General features: G+C 36.9%; 1 protein-coding gene across 1 annotated transcript in view; it reads right to left on the bottom strand.

The window, feature by feature from the left end:
• Positions 1 to 21,214, bottom strand: part of LOC123549491 (sacsin-like) — a 53,108-nt gene that overhangs the window by 10,765 nt on the left and 21,129 nt on the right. Inside the window, exons 5-7 of the mRNA XM_053545301.1 lie at positions 19,133 to 19,280; positions 16,101 to 17,675; positions 761 to 11,742 (exon numbers count right to left, since the gene is read on the bottom strand). Of these exons, the coding sequence (XP_053401276.1) occupies positions 761 to 11,742; positions 16,101 to 17,675; positions 19,133 to 19,280 (12,705 nt within the window). The remainder of the gene's footprint in view (positions 1 to 760; positions 11,743 to 16,100; positions 17,676 to 19,132; positions 19,281 to 21,214) is intronic.

Genomic DNA, 21,214 nt, shown 5'->3' with positions numbered 1-21,214 from the left:
CTTGTTTACCTTAATTTCCGTTTTTCTAGTAAGTTTTCACATTGGACAAAAGTGAAAATTTTCATTTGATCAGTTATTCTTTCTGTTCAAAGTGAATTTACATTTAATACAGAAGGGGTAAAGTTAAACATCTTTAAAAATACTGAGTTACATGGGGTAAAAGTTCTCTTTTTTGTCTTCACTCTTGTGTCTTATGACTGTTTACCAAAAGTTTGATGGTTTTTTTGTAAAAAAATAATGGTATAATGAATTCACCGAAAACGTTTTGAATAGTGGCTATCACTTTGAAATTTATCTCTACTTGAAGCTTGAGGAAATACCATAGGTTATACAAAATTTATAAAAACCGGCATGGTAAAAGTTGTTTAAAAATTGCAACACAGTGCAAAACACGGTCAACTTTAAGAATATACCAAGCAAATGCCATTTTGTAAACATTACTATTAGGGGCCTTATACCTTAACGTTTGTCTTTTTTGGCGTTGTTTTCCTAAAAAGCCTGTTTTATGACATTGCTTTTGATTTGAATTAAAGCTCTCTTTCTCGTGCTTTTTTTTCTGTCCATCTGTCTGTCTGTTGTCTATCTTCCCATGTCTGTCTGTCGTAAGTGTGTATCTGTCTCTCTGCTTCTTTTTAAAAAGACCATCTAATTTGTTTTGCATTTGAGATTCAATGCTAAACTTTCGGTTACTCGTATATATAGTATTACGAACATCTGTCTCTTTAAATGTCAAATTAATGGGGATGGAACAAAAGTTTACCTGATGGCATTTATAGCACACCCAGTTAAAACTTTGGTCTTGCTCTCCGGTACTAATATTACTCTCGGCAGCTTTAAAATCATTCACTGCTTGCCGGTGCCATCGTTTCGCTTCTCTAACATGACGTACCACTGCCTCTTCTGCTCTACTGTGAGCGAAGTTTCCTGTTCTTGTTGACCTGTAGTACTCATCCATGTTATCACGAAAACCTGCAGCAAGTTTACAACCTCTGTTGTAAACAGCAGCGGTGCTTGCCGATCCAAATGGTGAACGGGCCATATCTGGTGGCAATCTACCTGTTTCATTTGTAATGATATCATCAATATGTTCTTTGTGCTCTAATTTTATGACTACTTCATTTACGTAGTTATAAACTCGCCCAGCATATTCTCGGTGATCTCCTTTTCTATCAGGATTCCACTCAGTTAACAAACGGCAACTCACCTCTTTACGCTCAGTTTCGTCCATGGTCCAGGCTTCCGTCAGGATTTGCCTAACACGACGAAAGTTTTCCTCAATTGGAATAGACCCAATTGGTTCAATGTCATACATGACTAAAGCATTTACTTTCTCTGGTTGTTTGGGTTTAAATCGGTAAAGGCGATATAATGGTACAGTTATCAATCCATTACTGTGTCCAACATCAACATTATATGAAATCCTAAGAATTGAGTCATCATGAGCTCTGCTATTTTCACAAATGATATGAGCATATATATACACTGGATCTACGACATCGTCGGCGTCTTCTACTTTAAGCGCAACGTACATGTATTCGTGAATTTTAAATGGCAAAATACTTTGTTCCAAGAAAGGATGGAATTTTTCTTCTACATACGTCCCTGGCCTAGGAAACACTGAAACATTCCAGGCAGCAGGAAGGTCATACGCATCTATTGGTATGTGATCAAGTTTACGTCGAATTTCTGACGGTTGCTCGAGTAGGCGAAGAATTGGTGATAAATACTGAGACGTATCCTTTTCAAGAAAACCGCCAGTACATAAGTCTACCATTTTCCTAAGCCCGTCTTTTTCGTCTATCAAATCAAGCAACACTTCTTCCTCAGATCTTATTTGAAAATATAGTTCATACTGTTTAACTTCATTACCATTTGCAAGACTTTTTATCTGAGATTTAATGAAGCAAGAAGCATCTGCATCTGTACCTTCAACTTTCGTTCCTTTATATGATAAGAATGTTTTAAGCCCTGTAACTTTGGTAATTCGTACATTACTTAGGCGAAGCATCAAAGTATTTTCAAGACTACGCTCAAACGTCTCTCTATTGAGCTTCATTTGATGTTTTACTAAGCGTAAAATTCCTTCTATAAACTGGGGAGATCGTAAAGAGCGTTCTATTCGTTGTGCCTGTATGCATTCTTCCTGGACAACATCATCAGTCGAAATTTGTTTCGTAACAACTTCCATTAAGATATCTGGTCTTAAGTGTTTTGGCCACTTTAGGAAGGGCAAAACTGGGTCTCGTACATACTCTATTTCCATTTCCTTAAATCCTACGAAGAAATTTATATGTATTTTCCCCTCCAGCTGTTCAACTATACCGTCGTTGTTTGAAACGGTCAAGGATTTTGATGAAACCAAAACATTATTCCGATCTGGGAGAAACAACTGCTTTACATCTGGGAACAGTTTGCGTTCTTTTTCCGAAATTTTAACAATGTTTTCAAGAGCTCTCTTCACAAACACTAGCTGACTAGGAGGCACTGGTCCATCTCCAAACTGTTCTTTGATTTTATTTAAGACCATTGAATAATCGGAAGAAATCGGTGTTTTGTGTGATCCAAGCTTGTAAAATAGTTCCGCATATGGGCCAAAAATGATAGGGAGTTTGTATAAATATGGTCTTATCTCTTCTTCATCTGACAGACTAATAACAACTTGTTTGAAAGACAACATCTTTTCGTCTTCGGGGTGGAAAACAATAGGAGTAACTTGGAAATTCTGCTGCATTACCACATGGAACTTTTTAAGAAACACCTTATAAAGCTTATTCATTTGGTAATGAACAAAGCTTGGGGAAACACTCCGTTTTTCTAGCTGTAGTTTAAAAATATCAGCAACGTTTTGACAATGCTGAACAATCTTGCCAATAGGCGGCTGTTCATGAATGCCTAGACGTTTCATCATTTCTGTTGAAGTTGGAACACGTGAAAGAAGATTAAGAACAGACCAACATAGATCGGTATGTGAGTATGACACTGCTCCAGAAAAACAGATTAATAGATCTCCATTTCCTGGCTGGCTTGCTACTTTTGCTCTTTGCGTTTCAACTTTATGTGGTACAATAAATCGTATAGTTCTTATTCGTTCCAACGTTTGTTCAGTCCAGCTGCTACTAAAGAGACAGTCAGTCAGAGCATTAGACTGTACCTCAGTCAATTTGTTGATGCGTGCGTGTATGGTTTCCTCTATACGTTGTGCAAAGCCAATAATCATTCCATCGGTAGGCTGCATTATAAGTCCTAATGTTTCCATAAAGTTTAACCAGGAATTCACCCTGTATTTCTTTGGGAGAAAACAGTCCTCGGTAAGCATACAGGAGAAAACAGTATGCCTATGATCATAGAGATCACACACTTTTTTATTTCTCTTAGCAACCCTTATAAATGCCAAACTTTTTAGTTGCTCAACAAGACAACGTTGCTTTTCATTAAGCTGTCGACTAAAGGATGTTCTTAAAACATAATCTTTCATGTATCTAATATGAATGTCCCATGTGTTCCTTTGGAGGTTCTGCATGCTTGGTAAAATCTTGTCGGAATACACTTCTAGTTCTGTCATTGTCGACAGCTGAAGAAATTTATATAAATTTCGTAGTTTGTCAGTACCTCTGAGAAGCAGAATGCCAGTCAAGCGTGCCCAGGCATCGATTCCATCGGATGGTATACCATCAGGCAATATGATTACGTCCCTAAATTGTGTTATGCTTATAACATCTCCTTGATAAGACACATACAGTGGGAGATCTCTTAATTTATTTCTGATAATATTTTCTTGCATTTCATTCTTCATTTGATCTACCTTGTCATCAAAATAGCTTAATACTGTAATACCGTCATCGCACGTCAATGAACTAGCCTGAACCCTGTTTCTGTAGTAATGTAAACATTCAAGTAATCCCACCGGATATTCGGTAGAAGGCAACATTTTTTGCAATGCATATGTGATAGATGTTCCATGCTTGCAAAACGTTGATGTGTCGAGTTGCGGAATATTGAATGTTTCTATTACAGTACTAACCGTTCGATTTCCGCTACTCCTATGAAACAGATGACTTGTTTGACAAATAGGTACAAGTTCATATTTAGCTTGAACACCACAGCCAATACAAGCTGGCATCAAAGACCATTCATTTAATTTGCGAACGTTAGTTTGAAAAAGGTCATGATTCAATGTGCTCTGGAAGAGGTTCGATTTTGGTGTTTCCACTGATTCATTGTATATAAAATTAAATACACTAAACAAAGTTTCTGGTTTAAAGGGATCTCCAGTCTGTTTGTCCCAAACAATTTGATTCCCAGATGCAAACGTTGCAGGTCTAAATGTGTTGCCGACAATAAGCACAAAATCGTCTACACTTAGGCGTTTTACAACTCCTGCCTTGTAATACCCCGTCTGATTTATCAATGCAACTAATTTTGAATGTACAAACAAATTCGAAGAGCCGGTTAACACATTGCACATGTGCGAACAAAATACTGGTATACTTTTGTCAAAAGTATGTAGACAACCATCATTCGTTAAGCACAGTGGTAGACCTTGAACTTTGTCGTAGAACGATTTGTCTTTCATAACATACCTTAAAATACTTTGCAAAGAGTTCAGATCTTCGATCGTTGTTTCCGACAATAGAGTGTTCATGCTCCCGAGCCGGCACTTTCTCTCCTTTTTATAGCAAAAAGTTTTCAAAAATGCTATGACCAACTCTGGTGTGGAATGTGAAATATAACCAATGCCAGACTGACTTATTGAATTGCCTACACACAAAGGTGTTTCAATAACTTTCATGCCCATCTTCTTGACTGTGTTTTCAACGGACTGTGCATCTTCTGTTTGAAATGGTTTCCTAGAATACTGCGATTCTACCTGTTCCGATATGACATTAAAGGTGCCACTGAAGTCATTTTCTGATTTGGAGAGCGACACCCAATCCAGCTGTAACTCTTGTATGTCATCAATAAGCTGATCACTTCTTTTTTGTTCTGTTTCTGCATTAATCGTTGGAAATAACTCAATATTCTCTCCGATAATGATTTTATATAAATTACTGACAAGAGCTTTCCAGGAAGAGTCAGTTGCTTTCTCCCATTGTGGAAATAGCTCATGATATTTTTCGAATGCTACTGACCTGAATTTTCTGTCTAACATTTCAGTTAAGTGTTTGCAAACGAATTCTCTTTTCATATACTGGATAGCTGAAATGCATGCTCTACTTAATAATTCTGCAATAACAAAGTCGTTCCATGACTTTCGGATTCCTTCATTCCACAGCTTCGTCCTGGCCTTATCTAGAGCAAAGTGACCGTTTATGTGAAGTGGTAATCCTGTTTTCACTGGAAGAGGAAGGAAACAGAATGCTTTTCTTGTATCTTGATTCTCTAGATTTTCATGTGTCTTTCTGTCTTGATTCTTCTTCCAGTCCTCTTTAGGCCAAAGTACTGCTGCCGATGCTACTGGTGTGAGACCAATGGTATTTTCTTTAAGAGCCGATAAGATACTGGAGTATTTTTCGTCTAGGTGTTCAATTCCAAACCTATTAACGATTAACCAGCGTTCATGCCTGCCATTGTTGTCGCCGATATTTACTTTATATGATGCTTCTATTGGTTGCATGCATAGGTTCTTGTGTCTGACATCAATGTTAGCTTTTAGTACTTCTTTCACCGAAGAAAAATATCCGTTACGTGTTAAAGCATCTTCCTCTGAAAGTTTTGTTTCTACAGCAAACTCTTCAACCAAATGTCCATTTCTATTATTCAAAACTTTTATGCATTTAATGCTTTTCAAAAACAGTAGACTATCATACATATCCGTCTTAAAAGCCTCAATCCGTCTATCCATTCTTTCAAATGGAAAGATGTTGTGACTGATATCTGACTTAGACCGCCTCAAGGGTAATCGAAAAATAGTACCCTGTCCGGAAGTCTCAATGCTCGGTATAACAGGATAACCCAGTAACATATCAGGAAACGATTCTTCCATCAGGTCAACGTCACATATTAAACCTGGATTTTCCTTCGTTACATAACCTTCTAAAAACGTCATCAAAGGATCAAAGATACAAATTTGACCACTTTTTCCGAGTCCAGGGCCTTTAGTAAGGAAAGATGGTACGTCAGTCAAATGGTAAACAGCGTTGAAACCAATGCCATACTGACCGGTCTTTGATGGATCAATACGCTTACTCCCTATGCCAAGGTTTCTGATGCCATTAAAGTCTTCTTCAGTGAAATAGCTATTGTTAAATATACATAATGATGGACCCTGTAATCCTTCATTGCCAAATATCTTCTCTGTAGAATGGTTTACATAATTCTTAATAAAATATATTTCTGTTGCACCTGCATCGTCTGCATTTTGAATCAATTCTTTCATGATAATGGAATCACATGGATAGTCTTCTAGTATGCCAGTTAGTCTTGTGACTAAACTCTCGTTTTGCCCAAATGGCTTGAAGAACCCGCTTGAAAACAATTCTACTATTTTTCGCTTTTTGGACTTAACACCAAGTGTTCTACCTGTATCCGGCGAGATTTTTCCATGCAAAATATGTAAAGAAGCGGATGACTTGTAAGCTGGATCTTCTATAACCAGTTCACTTGTTGGCCTAAGGAATCCGTCTGAATCAGGGGCAATAATACTCGTTTCTTTGTCTTTTAAATCTTTGTAAAGGATATTTTCTGCTTTCATACTCTCGCACAGGTTTAGCAGCAAACATGTGACCGTATCTATATCGAAGCATACACGTTGGAACCATGTCCTATACAATCGTTTTAGTATAGAAATCAGGTAGTCAACAGAAAATTGGTCTTGTACTCCAAGTGCTTTGAACACCTTTTTCCTCCTATTATCGACTTCTCTGAGACAGTACAAATCTGGAGGACATTCTGCTTTCACAGTAAATGCTACTTTACACGGTATGACAAGTTCTTTTCCTATTAATATCACCGGTTTATCTTTTAAGGTCAGAAAATGGGGCATTTGTGAAATTTCGTTTTCAGATTTATCCCAAATTAGTTGTCCAAGCCATTTATATACTGATTTAGAGATTGCCTCCAGACTGCTAAACTGTTGCTCCGAACTAGAATACTGATTAGACATCAGTGCTAGTTGCTGTAGAAGTAGCTCTACCGTTAACTGGCTTTTTACACCTAGAACTATAAATAAGCGTTCTGGTACAGGATATTTCTTTTTTATATAGTTTTCATCCAAGAAACAGCAAACACTCCCAATGCAGCGGTAGTAAGATTCTCGAAACAATTTAGCTGGTCTTTCAAATCTGACAGAAACTCGAGTATGATCATGGTGCTGTCTACATTCTGTGTTTGAACTATGCTCTTCTAAACAGTCAGCTTGCCATGTAAACTTCCAGTTATTTGGAGATGGTAAAGAAGGCAACAGAAGTGCATGTTTTAGCGCATTCAATGTGTTAGTATCTTTTTCTAATTCTTGCATCACTTCCCATTTTCCGCAGTATTTTAAAAACCTGCCACATCTTTCTTGAGCACAACTTCCACATACTTTAAGCAGTTCCTCAATTGACTTGCATCTTTCAATTAACATGTCTTTAGGAAGATACTTATCATTCATACCGAGTGAAATTAGTAGATTAAGCGCATTGCTCTCACAAAAGCTATCTGTTTGTAAGGGGAATTTTCCATCAACAACATTAAACATATCAGCAATCTCAGATGTAGGGCAAATAAGTTCATTTGGTCTGCAGAGAACATTGTCTGGGTCAGAAGGAATACATTTGGTTTCTTTCAACTTTTTGAATATCACATTACTTTTTGATCTTAACGCGTATAATATCAGTTTGTTCCTTTTGTCTAACTGATGTTGCCAAAACACAGAGTCTAATGTGCTCAAGAAATGAATAAGTAGTTCCTCTTCTCTTATCATCGCGTCTATAAATATAGACTTGCTCTCACATCTCCAATCTTGCGACGATAACAAGACACGGCGTGGTAATTTTATAATATTTTTCCCTTGTCTGATTGGCACTGACGACACAAATGCAAAAGCAATCTCTCCAATAATATCCATACAACCAATAGATGGGTCTAAATAGACAATTTCATCCACCGAAAGCCAGCCCTGTCCTCCTCGAAATAGTTTTGGTTTATCCAAAATGAGGGTTTTGAAAAAGCTTCTTTTCAATACCTGAACATCATCAGATCCATCTAAAGGCCAAAGTGAATGGTAGCTATAACTGTCAGTACATCTTGCTGACAGGAACATTAAAAGCCTTACATAACTTTCAATTAAGGAATCTTCCATTAACGCCTGGTTCCACATATAATTATCCCCTTTCTTTTTGTCATCTTCTGTAAACCACGACAGGCCTCTCCTATCTGAAGTAACACTGAAACAGCCATTTACATGTACTGGTAACTTTGTTGTGATCGGAAGCGGTAGGAAACAAAACAAATGTCCTGTGTTGTAAAAGCCAATCGGAACATCATCTAGCATCATAGGTATTGTGTCGTCTTTATCTCTCATTGGTACGGCAACAGCAGAAAGTGGCACAGCTCCCTTTTCCGCTATCATTTTTGAAAGCCTGAGAGACTCATTTTTCCCTAGAGCCCAAGAAACAATCCACTTTGTTTCGACTGATACTGAATTTGACACTTCAGAAGTAGATTTTAGAAATGAGCTTTCAAAATGTTTTTGACTTATTTCAACGTGCTGGATTTCTGAAAAGTCCTTGCTACTTTTTAGAATAGTAGGTATACGTTTCAAGATGCTCTGTGTATATCTAGCAGTTTCATTGTGCGAGTTTTGATTAATTGTTTTGTTTATGTTGAAGAGAAGCTTTGCTCGAGAAGGATCTGTTTCATCTTTCGAAAGGTAATAAATCTGCAAGGTCTTCACATTTTGTGTAAATAGAAGTATATTTCCGGCATTTTCTACAAATTTATTTAAGAGAGCCGATACTTCTTCTTTTGTGTATGCCTCGTCACATATTTTGCTTTTTGCTGCTTGATTTTCTGTTCGCAATGGCAGCCTAAACAAAGTACCACTGAAGTCAGTAAAACTCGGTTCCAATAAATTACAGCCAAAAACAGCACTGTAAGGTTTGAACTGGTCAAAATTCCGTCGTATCAAATTTCGTTGCGATAATCTGACCCGCAGTCCTGTTCCACGTGTCTGTCTTGCCTCCTCTAAATACGTCTCGTGTGGGTCGAATATGACCATGTCTTTTCCTGAGATGAAACTAGGAACGTCCGTAAGGTTGTAGACAGAACAAAATCCCAGTCCAAATGTCCCAATCTTGTCTTGATAATCAGCTTTTGTCGCACCGTTTAATTTTGTGATATTCTCTAGGTCCTTTTCTGTAAACTGAGAATCATTATACACCCACAGGGCGGGTCCTTGGCATTGTCTTAGATCTGAACTAAACAGTTTTTCCTTCCTCTTCGCGTCATTATTATGTCTTTCGTCGTACAAAAACTTTACAACTGTTGCACCTGCATCATCCGCATTTTGAACAACCTCTTTTGGAACGGATAAACCATCTTTGTATCCATCTCTTAACAACGTATTGATTCTAGTTGTAAGTGACTCATGTTGTCCCCACTCTTCAAAGCTGAAACCTTCAGTCGCTTCTAAAATTGTTTTCCTCTTCACAGACTTTATTCCAAGGTCACTAGCAACTGAGACTGGTACGATTTCATTGACAATATAATATACCTTTTGTTCCTCTTCATCAAGTTCGTCCTGATCATCATCAAAAATACAGTCTGAAATATATTGTAACGAAAGTTTCTCTGACGACTGGCTTTCTACTAGCATGAGCAGTTTTGAATCATCAATATCAAGACTTCCATCTCTCCGTCTTGATGCAAGTACTTTCAAAATTTCAAGTACTATATTTGAGTCTCTCGACAGAGAAGAATCGGGTGATTCAGTTAAAGATTCATACTTTATCTTAATGGTTTGCAAAACACTTAATAAAATATCACTGTTTTCTTCAGGATGACATCCTAACTGCAGAAACAAATCATTCATATCCCGGATCTCCTCAGGTAAATTACAATAGTATGGTTTCAGATCCAAATCTTGTTCTCGTTTTGTAACGATGACGTTCCTGGGTAATTCAAAGCCAAATCCAGTCCATACCGCTGCATTATTTTCCAGTGTATTCCGAAATTTCGAAACTTCATTTCTAAACTGATTCAGGTGTTTGTATATTCTCTGCGCTGCACGCATATAATCTGGTTTGTTTTGGACATTGTAATGTTGACAAATAAAGGTCAACTGTTGCAATACAATATCCATCTTTGGAGCAACATTCCACTTGAACATATGAACTACTTTGTCCGAAGCACAGTCAACCATTGGCACCGTAGCTCCCGCTAAAAGACTCCATTCTACAACTTTCGCTTCTTCTGGCTTACAAATTTTCACTCTCTTTGAAAACCATGGTAAACCTTCAGGGTAATCTATAGGCGAATTCTGAATGAATGGGATACAGGAAACTGACATTAAAGCATTGCCCAGAGTTATTGTTCCGTTGCAAAAATTGTCTAACAAGTCAGGATGGTGAACTAAAATTTCCAGAAATTCGACAGCCTTCCTTGTCAAATCATAGGATTTTTGATCATCTTTGGACCAAATACTTAGTGTATTTGCAACTTGTAGCATGACAGAAGCATCTATCTTGTCTTTTCCTTTGATACCGAGCCTTTTTAACGCCCGAATTTCGTCGTTGCTGTATTCACATGGGTTTTTCGGAAACAGCGATTCTCCAATTAGTAAATTTTTAAGTGATGAACTGGAGGGATCAAAAAGATCCAAAGGTTTGTGAAGTTCTGTCCCTACTTTTAAAAAAGGTAAATGTGCAGCACTGTCACATATTGCGGTATTGGTTTCAAATAAATTGAAGTTTTCCATAAAATATTTCATGAAAATTGAGATCTGATCATGTTTTTTATGCAACAGTAGGTTTTGGATGGAACTCAGAACTAGAGATTCTGTCGAAATATGCTCCGCTTCCATATGTTTTATTAAGTTATATTGATGAGTGCTCAGCTTTATGCAACTGAATGGCAATTCAACTCCTGGAGGGAAGCTTATATCCTCATGTATATAACGAGGTACATCGGCTACAGGCGTATATTGACCATTGTCGTCTATGGTATGCACGGCTCTAAACAATCGCAGCTTTCGGAGCAATTTCACTACATCTTTGTCTATGTAAGCGAGGGTAGATGCAAACTGGATCAGCGCTTCCCTTATTTGGCTGTTAACTTGGCTTACTGTATTAAACTCAGATACAGCAATACCTCCCGTCTTTTTGTACACTGCACCTAACAGGGAAGCAATGCTTTCTTTTGTCGGTCGATAGACAAATTCTTGGATGGATTCGAAACGGATCCACTCTGGAAGGTTTGGCAATACTTTTACTTTCATCGCAAGTAGACAATTGCATAATCCATCTGCAAGGACAGAGTCTTCTGCTTCCTTTACAATAATGAACTCTGAAAGTCTCACTAGTTCTATCATATGTGGATCAATCCAGTTTCCTTGAATCAATATAGGAACTAGAGGAATATCTTTGAAATACTTTACCATATTTTTGTCTATAAGCACATGCCAAACGTTTTCTAACCATTGACCCCCCAGGCTTGAATCCTTGGTCAAATGAACATTCGTATCAGATCCAATGTGGTTAAGTATTGTTTGCTTCAGCAGAGTCTTTGCACACTCAACGTTCAGCCTTTGTATCTGGTATGTTTCTGGAAAGTATTTTGTATAACATTATAGCTTTCAAACAAACTAGAAATGTTTCCTTAATACTATTTTTTCATCATTAGATTATCAAATGTTACATCCCATTGTTATGGTGATAATTTGTAGCAATTAAGCAATTTATCTAAACACCCACCTGTCTTTACACAAGAGTCCCCTGAAGACCCTGTATCGCTCACCTGACCTAGTTCTAACCCTTGATAAGTTAGGACTTAAGTTTGCCTTGATTTTATAAAGACACACATTTTGACACAGTTTTATGAAGATCAAGTAGAAATATAACAGACCTAGTTTTTGACTCCACATGACCCAGATTCCAACTTGACCTAAAAATCATCAAGATTAACATTCTGACCAAATTTAATGAAGATACAGTTATAAATATGACCTCTAGAGTGTTAACAAGCTTTTCCTTTTATTTGACCTGGTGCCCTTGTTTTTGACCCCACATGACTCAGATTCAAACTTGACCTACAGGTCATCAAGGCAAACATTCTGATCAATTCTACCGAGTTTCAAGCTTAAAATTATGTCCCTAGAAGCTTTAAGAAGCTTTACTTTCATTTGATTTGACCTGGTGAGCTAGATTTTAACCCAACCTAACCAAGATTTACTCTTGACTGAAAACTCAAGATTAACAGCATAGAAATATTGTCATAAATATGGCCTCCAGAGTTTTAAGGCGTTTTTCTTTTTATTTGACCTTGTACCCTAGTTTTCGACCCCACATAAACCAGATTCACACTTGACCTTAATTTCACTGAGGTTAACATTCTGACTAAGTTTCATGAAGATACAATAATAAATGTGACCTCTTTAGTGTTAAAAATCTTTTCCTAACCTGCTGACCTAGTTTTTAACCCACTTGACCTTGATTTGAACTTGGCCTAAAAGTTAGCAAGATTAACATTCTGATCAAGTTTTACAGAGATATCATAAACATGGTCTCTAGGGTGTTAACAAGCATTTTCTTTGATTTATTGTTATAAATATACAGCCTGATTATATATATGAATATGTATTAATAAGCTTTGATTTATCATTTCCATGTTGTTTGAAGATTTTTATGATGTTTGATTGATCATTTCTATGTGGATTATTCAATAAACTAATATAGGATGTAATCCTTTTAGAATCGTGCCGACATAGTACCTGTATGACCCTTCATCTAACAGTTCTACCTTGACATTTAACCTATATGACTTATGGTTGCATTATATCATACAAGTTAAATAGATATCTTCAAAGGAGTGCAACAGATTTCGAGAACAAACAAGCACTAATATCGTATGACCTTGAACAAACATCGCGGAAAACTGCACTTTGACCAACTACTCTTTTGGCCGGTTTTTCAACTATTAAGTAATGACTTAAGCTCTAACTTAAGCCAGTGTCGGATATATTTACAACGATTTAGTCAGCACGTGAATAACGGGGCTCGACAAAAGTTAAACCTTCAATTGGATTTTTCTACTTTGAACGGTGTCAGCAATGGCTTATCTTTCTATTGTTATTTTAAACCGGGGGCATAGGTGGTTTAAGAAAAGATGGAGGCGGAATATTTAGACATGGATTTAAATTTCCAGTATGAAGTTAAAGCAGAAATGTTGAGGAGGGAGGGAATGACACGGGACTGAGCAAACCCTTTCGTTGTGTAAGACGATTTGGATTTTTGGATAGATTTCGTCTCAGTAAAGCTAGTATTACAGATGTTTTACTTTATAAAAAAAACTTAAACCAACGATGGCGCCGGCGCCGGCTCTTCTTTTTATTCGAAAAGTCGAGCTTAAAATGTAACAGATTCAACTCTTCAATTTTAGCTACGTTTGTACACGTTTCAAAATATACGTGCAAGCACAAATATATAAGTTCATGTAATTAATTATAAGTACATGTAACGCACAAATATGTAGGTGAACATATACGTCTCCTTTCAATGACGTGTGGATTTTGAAATTCATGCATTTGCAAGTGCAATTTGAGTATCTGTACTATTGATTTAAATTTACAAATGCATTCCTAATTACAAGTGCATATTGCACGTGTTTTGTACATGAAAGGTGGAACATTTAGGAATAATGAAAACAATAAGACAATGAACAAACATAGGAATGCTTACCTTGAAATAAATTCACCTTTTTCCAAGCAAATATTTTTTTTTTTCATTCATTGGACGGGCGCTAATGCTTTTATGTTTTAATGTGTCTTTGTATTTTTCTGTGATTTCTATGAGAATTTATATTTCGAAAGCAGTAAATCACCAAACTAACACGTTTTATATATGAAAAAATACAGCGAAACGGTCCGATGACTGTATCTACATGTTCATAGTGTGTGACCAAGGCTTGGCTAATACATCGCAAATATACCCGCCGTGTATTAGTAAAAATCCGTTAGAAAACAAGGTTGAGCGATGGCTTAACTAATACTGGTTTGAGCCTTTCTTAGTGCTAGAGTTGAAAAACTGGCCAATTATGACTAATATTTGAGCCAAGATATTCAAATCATTTATGGGTCTTAATCATACGGAACGGTCATGATAAACAACATTTTAATTTTATCGCATAGCCTTGACTTTGCACCAACATAGCGGATAGTTGATGTATAATGTAGCTTCTTTGTGGTAATACAGTGAGTAGTAACTACGAGGAGCATTTGAAAAGTAGTGGTAACAGTTCAGTATTTTCACCATTTCCATGTGCACTCATAAGTGTGGCATATCAATGAAAAGAGTATTGATTTTTCTGTCCAACTGACCGGAAATTACACATGCAAAATCTCATGCAGTATATTATACTAGCTAACTAGAAAAATGGCTGAATCCATCTGCAACTTTCGAGAGCAGAGGGCGTATTGAACATACACGGACTGCTTGGCATCGGAGCATCAGAAATTTAAGCAGTCTTGGAAAAATTGTACGGGGACATTGCAATGTCATACTGTACTATTGCCCGATTGGTATCTCCCTTAAAAGAAGGGAGAACCAGTACCAAAGATTAGGTCCATCCTATAGCTAGATGCCCTCTGACTACTGCGTGTGAGAAAGACATGGATACTGTGAAAGTAATAATCGAGAAAGATGCAAGATGCACAGCGGAGCAGATACTTCGAGCCTTAATTCGTCAGCGGTTCTTCTGATTTTAAAAGAAAGGCTTTAAAGTTTGTGCACGCTGGATACCGCATTTACTGACTCCTTGGCAAAAGAGGTTGGCACCTTTCAAATGCTCCTGGTATAAGTCTTGATATGTTAAAGTATTTATTCAAGATGTAAAAAGGCAGAGAGCAAATATGATTTTGTATCGGAATGATCTGCTGACGGACAAAACCCAGTGTGAATACGGGGAGACATGTTAACATTATATTTCCTCAATATTCAGAAAAGGGTATTTGTTAACTTTATATAAACAATTTATTTTATTTATTTTATTCGGTTTAACGTTGCACCGACACAGTTATAAACAAACGCGCAACACTTACAATGTGCCTATGAAGATTAGGGCCGTAATTCAAATTACTCTACAAATGTTGAGAAGAAACGGTATCTGTACATTCAGTGTTACCGTGAGCATTAATTATATGCCCTCAAAATAAACAAGAAGCATTCACTACCTACATGTATGTGTAATGTGCCCGGCTAATAACATATCCTAAGTCATTGGGGTTCTCAAGATATTCAGCAAACAGATTATTTTATAACAGTCGCTGTGACCTTTATCTAAGACCAACTAGTTTAATAGTGAAAAGGAGTGATTCACTACCTATGAGAAATGTCCCTACCAAATTGAAGGTCGTGGGTCAATGTATACATAAGATAGTGTGTGGATATTGTTTTTGTACTAACAGTCCCTGCAACCTGGGCATCTGACCTACTGACGAAGACAGTAAAGTATATGCATACACTTGCAAAGTTTGAGGATCTTGGTTTATTTAGTTCTTAATATATTAAGTGGTGACTATTGATTGTTAACAGTCACGGTAATAATGACCTTTGATCCACAGTCCTCACAATTTACGTAAATGATGAAATGCCCATGAGCAATGTGGATAATAAGTTCGAGCATCGTAGGTTAAATCATTCTAAGTTATTGATTGTTATGATGTCAAACAGTCATTGTGACTTTGCACTTGGTCCAGCCGATCTCAAAATCAATAGGGCTAATGAACATATCATATCAAGTACGAGGATCATAGACCAAAATATACTAAAGTGACTGAACTGAATCAAAATGGCTAACAGACAAATAGATGTATTGCGCAATAGATACATTGAGGGTATAAAAAGAAACGTTTTAAAGCGGTGTGCAAACTTAAAATCAACTTATATAAAATTTAAGAATAAATTCACCTGATTTGCAAATGTTTTCAATCTTCTCCGACAGTTGCGCTCCAAGCTTTCTTGATTCCATAACAAGTTTGTCCTCTAAGCCCGGAAACATCTTCACAGCTTTATCTGTACACAGGTACACAGGATCATTTGTTTTATTAAATACAGTCCAATGGTTAGAGGCCAAAGGTAAAAGCTCTAAGTGTCTAATATTGACCGAATTCCCTTCCTCTAGTAGCAAATAGGCCAAAGTTTGTATTTTGTCCTCACAGGTCATTTCTCTGTATTGTTTTCGTTCCTGTAAATGAACCACTAAGGATGAAGGTGTTAGGTCCTTCATGTATGGAAAATGCATCTGCATTGTGTCAAACAATGAGTTTGGCAATTTAGCGTATTTCAAGCCAATTTTATGCAAACATTTAGTGACTGTCTCTTGCACTGAAGTATCAATTTCATTCCCGGGCAATGTCCTAAACGTTGAAAAGATTGCTTTGCTTAATGCAATCCACTCGTCTGTCTGCACCGCATAAACTATATTTCTGTTTCCGAGCTTTTCGTAAAGTTTATTTTCGAGCATCATCCACCTTTTGTGCGTTTTTCTTGTCGAGTTTTGGCATACAGGCATTGCGTTGTATGCCGCTGTTACAAAAGCTTCTTCGTTTGAGTTCTTCTCTGCAATTCTGATAGCTTCTAATACTAACATTTCATATGCTTTTGGGAGGGCTTCTCCAATTAGAGCTTTGTTCCACAAAATAGACTTGTCATCTATTTGCTTTCCTTCCTGTTCTTCGGTCTCCCACTTCATATGGTGTCTATTTTGGCTAAGCGCGAAGAACCCATTCACATGTACTGGTAACCCTGTCAATCTTTCACCTTCCCTCGGCAATGGCAGAAAACAAAAAACATGTCCCTCAAATTCTTCTGACATTCCATTTAGCGGGCTCGCTACTCCGACATACGGGCTGTATCCGAGGTTTCTGTCATGTATCAAATGTCTAAAGCCTTCAGATGCACTTTCTCGTATAAAGTAGTTTACAACCAGCCATTCTTGACTTTTAATTGTATCTTTAAATGACGTATGTATAACCATTCGTAACGTTGAATGTACATCAGCGCTTTCAGAGGTTGAATTTACGTCCTCTATATGTCCTTTAAACGCGCTTCGTGTGTGTCTTACTGTACCATCCTGGTCTTCAATTTCGGTTTTAAGTGTTTCTTTTATTGGTGTTTCGTTGTCTCGGAAATGCAATGATATTTGTTCGACATTCTTAAGAAAAAGTAAAATATTTGAAGCTTCCAGTTTAAAGGAGTCAAATAAAGTGTTTACCTTTGTCTCACTGTACAGTGTTTCTGATAGTTCGGAAGTCTTTTCACGAAGCGGGAACCAAAACAGTGTTCCTTGGAAACCATCTTCTCCCAGCATACTTTTACACAGGCCAAACGTGTTTTCTAAGGCATTCCAGAACGCTTCTGCATCTAGCCCTTCTTCACTATAATCTTCTAAAGCACAAAGGTCAAGGGTAGCATTAACCTTTTCTGTAGGTTGTTGAGGGTCAATCAAGAGTACTCTGTCGCCACTGATGACACAAGGGAAGTCTGAAATGTTACAATCTTGTTTGTTCCATAGAACTACATGTATCTTTTCAGTTGTATTGTATACGTCTGTTCGCAACTAAAGCAGGACAGATTAGTAAATATCATATGGTCCATTTAAGCCAGAAACCGACATACGATCTGTAAGATTGATTAAAACTACCTGAACATGCTGTAACAATTACATACACTGTGTAATACCTACATTAAAGTTACCCGTGGACATACACATATTTTTTCAACTTTGTTGGATGACAGAGTTACGGGCCGCACCGGGAAATATCACTTTTGACCTTGAATGTAGCCTTGACCTTTAAGCATGGGGTCGAAGTCATACGTGTGTCATGTTGTCTCTTTATGGGGAATAAGTACGGCTAAGTGTATCACTTTGCAATGTGTCTGGGTTATGTGCGTAACAATTGTATTCATTATGGGGAACATTTGTGCCAAAACATAAGAAAATAAGTAAAGTTATGACAAAGTTACTAGCTGCAGTGAAAACAAAACTACTGAACTTTGACCTCCAAGTGAGACCTTGGGTTTGCCTATGCCCTTTACTCTTATTTTTGGAAATATTTTATTAGAGAAATATTAAAAACCCGAACATGCATTATCATTAGAATAATCTTAAAGATTTTTTGTCCCCCTATAATGGACCAAGCAGAAGCATTTGAACAAATTTGGGAGAAAACCTTACCATGGTGCTATAGACCAAGTTGATGAAAATCCATCAAAAGGTCCATAAGTGGATTTTTTCTACTATTGAAGTTTTAGTGGCCCCTAAAATGGATGAAGTGCCCCATTTAAAAAAGTTTGAGAAGAACCTCACAACGGTGCTACAGACAAAGTTTTATGAAGATCCTTTCATTTGTTTTTGAGAAGAAGTCTATTAAAGTTGTTTGCCCCCCTCAAGTGGCCGCTGCTCTAATTTGAGCACAAACTAGGAGAGGACCTTATAATGATGCAACGGACCAAGTTTGGTGAAAATTCCGTACAGCAGTTCATAAAAAAGTAGTTTAATGCTATTTCTACTTTCAGCTCCTGTAGTTGTGTAGTTTTAGAGAAGATGTTCAAGTAAAAATGTCCTAGGACGATGGACGACGGAAGCTGGATTATACATCTATTCTTATAGCTAAACCTTAAAATAGTTCATCTGAAAAAATAAAAAAGGTTCCATAGGAGGTAGTATGACCTGAAAGGAGAATAGCCTGGATATTGTTTTGTGTTTGTAAAAATGTAATTTGTAAGTAGTGGAATTTAGTTTATAAAAGGAGAAAATTGGAGGTAGTAAAGGTTAAAACACAGTTCATCCGTCAAAAAATTCCGTTATCAAGTCTGTTAGCAAGTCACTTTTTTCATAGTTATATACATGTATATTAAATCTCCATGAATTTAAATTTTACAATTTAATAAAGTAGTTATTCACATGATTTTGTCTAGGTATAAGTAAAATGCATTACCTGTAATGTGGAAAACCGACTTGAATCCGAGTCCAAACCTTCCAACTTTGAGTGGATCTTCTTCCTTCACACTGCTATAAATCATCTGTATACCTTCCCAGTCGTTCTCGGTGAAAACAGCGTCATTATACACACACAGTGCTGGGCCCTTTACAAAAAAAACATTCCATAAAATATTATTCTCAAATATCTAAAGTGACACAATACGTTCGATGAACTGTTGTGATCATGACCTTTGGCATTCGAGTGTGACCTTGACCCTGGACGCAGATAGCAGGGCTTTATATTTTTCAAGTTCTCTTGGAGCTAATTTATAAAAGTCTTTCAAGTGGTTAAGCAACAAAAACGAGCAAACACAAATTTAAGCCATTTGGTTTTTGTTTTCTAAGTGTGACCTTGACTTTAGACCATATGGGTTGTGCTTTCTTTATGTCGTTTGGATGAGACTGACACTTTGTACAAATTTTATGAAAATCTTTCCAGAGGGTAGACAGGGATATAAGCTATTTGATCATTGACCGCCAAATGTGGTCTTGACTTTCAACTTGATCAGGGCCAACTGTGTCGTTCAGATAAGCTACAAAATTCCTCTTACTTTCGTGAAAGTCTTCCCAGAGGTTTAAATACATGAAGCGGATATGATTTTGAACAATTTGGTAACTAACATCCTTGTGCTACCTTAATCTTGTATCTAGTGACGTTTCATGTTCAATATGGGGGATATAAATATTTAAGAGCATGACGTTAATTTGAAGACATAACAAAGCTATGTTGCAATTTCATCACAAGCAGGTAACTATGTACAAAATGCAGTAAATCTTTTCGGATACGTTACTGGGGTGGGGCCAATAGCAGTAAATCTTGTTCAAAACTAAAGATCGGTACTGCGGTGTATTATATTCATTAGTTTTGTTTTACATGTTTATTGATCTTAAAAAAAGTAAATGATGTAATGAAATATATCCCAATAAATAATGAACTTCTATCACAGATATTGTCAGAATACTTTTATCAATATTCATACTGTAAGTCCTTAAATATATGCGTTCAAAATTTACAAGTTTACTTGAACGTGTACGGCTGCACGTGAAATTGCCCTTTGAGTTAGGAGTCGACAAATTGTTTATGCCTGCTGAATATTTTGCCAAGCTTTTAATATTCATCAGTGCATAAAAATGTTTCATACAGAAAAGAGAAAAACTACCTTGTATAAATTTACCTATAAGTATGACCTTGACTTTAAGCCTGGGTCTGGACTCTTTACACATGATACACTGTTTTGTTGTGTTGAATGTCTGTGCCAAGTTATTTGAATATCTCTCCATGAATTCAAACTTGATTGCTAGGTAAGGAACAAGAGCTGTTGCAGTGCGCTCTTAAATAATACGTAACAGGGGGTGCATAATTTAAAAAAAACATTGTGATAGAGTTATGAACCTTGTGCCATATCATGTGGTTGATTCAAACCCGTTTACTAAAAACTAAGATAAAGCGGAAGTGCATCACAACTTTAATCTGAAATTTAAAGTTAAACAGGGGATGATTCGTGAAATACTGGTGCCAGAGTTATGGACCTTACTCTATATGGTGTGGTTGATAATGTGAAATATCTGCTTTAAGTCTGAATTAAGTCCTCTCTGTAATAGCAGAGACAGAGTGAAAATGCATCAGATATAACCTTAAAACCTAAGTAAAAGGGGCATCATTCATTCAAAATGTGTGGCGGAGTTATGGAATTTGTTTCATATGATGTTGTTGATAATGTGCAATAATTATTTTAAGGCTGAATCAAATCCATTAAGTAATAACTTCAGAACGTGTGAAAAAGCATTCGAATGTTAACCTAAAATTCTAAGTAAAAAGGGAGATAGTTCATGAAATAATGGTGTGAGAGTTATGGCCCTTGTGCCATATGATGTGGGTGATGATAAGGAATAACTGTTTTAAGTTTAGAACAAATGCATCAAGTAATTACAGAGATAAAGAGAGTACATTAAAACTTTAACCAAGATGCGGACGCGGAAGGACGCCGACGCAGACGCCAGGTTGAGTAGGACAGCTCTCCATACTTCGTATAGTCGA

This window comes from Mercenaria mercenaria, chromosome 6 (assembly GCF_021730395.1).
Source record: "Mercenaria mercenaria strain notata chromosome 6, MADL_Memer_1, whole genome shotgun sequence".
Classification (NCBI taxonomy): Eukaryota; Metazoa; Mollusca; class Bivalvia; order Venerida; family Veneridae; genus Mercenaria; species Mercenaria mercenaria.
This window is presented reverse-complemented; position numbering and strand designations above follow the sequence as displayed.